Here is a 2,500-nt window from a genome sequence, read left to right on the forward strand (position 1 = left end):
ATGTCAAATCTATGATAAAAAGAACATTGTTGTTTTGTATTTTGTTTTTGGCTCTGATTTGTTGTACATCATAGGATAGTGCAAAAATGTGGCAATTGCATACACCCTTGCAAAAAGTCTGTATTGGTAGTTATATAAAGAATGGCTTTTATAGGGTTCTCAAAGTTATACAAGCTAAAGAGGAAGGAGAAAAAAAGATTATAAAAAAAAAAAAAAAAAAATATCCCCCCCCCTCTTACATACATACATACAGAAGACAGTTCACTTGAATATTGTTGTCTTTTTATTTACTACTAAATGATATCTACAGTGTATATAAACTGATAAGTGGCTTTCATTTACAATTTCCGAAATTTCCAGGAATCCTGCATATCCAATCTGGAGTGTGGCTGGTGCCCATCAGACTCAATCTGTTACGAGCGATCAAGAGGAGCAAATTGCACTAACAATTTACAAACATCTCAGTGTCCAGGAATCTGCCCATCTCTGCATTCATGCCAGTCCTGTACAATACATGGAAATCATTCTTGGGGCAAACCGTGCACATGGTGTGTCACGACAGGCACATGCCATGAATTGGTGGAAACAAGTGGAGTTCACGGTCGCTGCGGTTCCCGAGATGACAACCCTTATGGGCAGGAAGGCTGGTGGGGTCCCAAAGGGGAAGAGCTTAAATCTCCTGACGAATGCCGTCTGAAGGATTATCGGCCAGGGATTACATTCCTGAAGTACCGCCATCCTGTTGACCTGCTCAGACCAGACTATATGGCCATTTTGAACTCCACATACCAGGAACTGCAAGACACACAGGACTTTTGGGGTGCAAAGGAATTGCAGGCTGGTGGCAGCACCTTAGTACAGTTCATTGGTTACATTCATCCTCTTGTGATCCCTGAAGTTAAGGGGAATAAAGATCTTGTGGTGTCTGTAAAAGCCTCACATATGAATGCTTCTCTCTGGCTGTCTCATGATGATACTGAAGAGAACTTGGAGTTGGTTGCTACCATAAAAGCAAAGGCAGAAAAGAGAAAAGCTGATAGACCAGGAGGAGTGCCTGTCTTTCCAGTGCTGACACGAGGCTATCGCTATTTAACAAAGCTCCAGATGTATCAGCAAGTGCAGTCATCAGCTCCTCAGAGTGGAGTCATGAGTATAACTTGGAGTGGGCATTCTCCGACTCCTTTGATTTTAACTATTGCTTCTCTTGAGCCATACAAGAAAGGGGGATTATCTTGCAGTGCTCACGATACTTGCATAGCCTGCCTCTCAGATGCTGCTTGTGGGTGGTGCAGCCGGGCATCATTTTGCATTGCAAGGAATGACTCGCACTTGAAATGTGAAGAACATATTGTTCCCGTTCCATCTAATAACAGCCATTTCCTTACCCTTGTACCTGAACAGTGTATTACATGTAAGCAACACATTTACTGTGATGACTGTGTAAGATCTAAGCAGTGTGAGTGGCTGCCAGACCAGGCTCACTGTGCAAGAAAGGGGCGGTTCCCAGGAGCCATCACTGACGAAGGGAAGTGTCCTGCACCATGTCACAAGCGGAAGACATGTGCCTCATGCCTAGGTGATCCAGGGCGATGTGCATGGTGCCAGGAAACAAAGGTGGGTGTTTTGAGAGTTGATATTGAAGATTTTGAGTTTAGTCATCCTTTAGAAGAGTAATTTTGATGCTAAGTATAGTCACTATTTAGAAGGGCAGTTTACGGTACATTGCTTCAGCTTGTAGCACAAGTCTTACCTGATTGCTAGGTATTGAAACTAAAAACATTGAGTAATGTACCTTTTAGGTTAGTAAATTCTGTGACATTGTCTCTTCCAGGAATGTTTTCTCTTCTCTGTCTATACCTCTGTATACCAGTATGGGTCATGTCGTGTCTGGCTGGATGAAGATCATACTAATGTGACCTCATCTTTACGCTCTACTGTCTCCAGCCATGCAGATGATACAGAAGCCATTGGCACAACATTGCCATATTTATCAACTAGTACTCCCTTACAAACCACAACTTTAGGGTATGTAGTGGGTCTGTAGAAGAATGAAATATTGTTATTTGCCCTTTTGCTTTTTAGTTCATGTCATTGTGGTCTTTCTGATCTTTTTCCATATGTATGATCCCTAGATTTCTCTCAGCTATGTTTAGTGTTTTTTTTTTTCTTTCTTTCTTTTTTTAGGCTGTACTGTTATCTGTTTTACATAAGCTTTTATTTGCCCATACAAGCTGAAACTGAAAGTGATGCTGAATACCTGCATTTAACCCACTTTTAATGTCAGTGGTCTGAGCACATTGTCCATGTCTGGCCATGCTCATGTCCATTTTCAAATCATACATGTGGTAGCACAAATGAATCTGCTGCCTTGAACAGCCAGCCAGACCCTGTAGCATAGGCAGTATGGCACATCAGAGATTTTATACTTTCTTGTGTCATCTCTAAGCCACATTGTTAGCTCAGGGTGGTAGATGGTTTACAGCCAGCCTGGCACTGGTTT

The 2,500-nt window shown here is 42.1% G+C and overlaps 1 protein-coding gene across 1 annotated transcript in view; it reads left to right on the forward strand.

Moving 5' to 3' along the window:
* The window catches only part of Megf8 (multiple EGF like domains 8), a 30,916-nt gene that overhangs the window by 9,412 nt on the left and 19,004 nt on the right, over nt 1-2,500 (forward strand). The window contains exons 9-10 of the mRNA XM_027367310.2: nt 361-1,614; nt 1,832-2,025. Coding sequence (XP_027223111.1) covers nt 361-1,614; nt 1,832-2,025 — 1,448 coding nt within the window. The remainder of the gene's footprint in view (nt 1-360; nt 1,615-1,831; nt 2,026-2,500) is intronic.

This window comes from Penaeus vannamei, chromosome 19 (genome assembly GCF_042767895.1).
Source record: "Penaeus vannamei isolate JL-2024 chromosome 19, ASM4276789v1, whole genome shotgun sequence".
NCBI classification, from domain to species: Eukaryota; Metazoa; Arthropoda; class Malacostraca; order Decapoda; family Penaeidae; genus Penaeus; species Penaeus vannamei.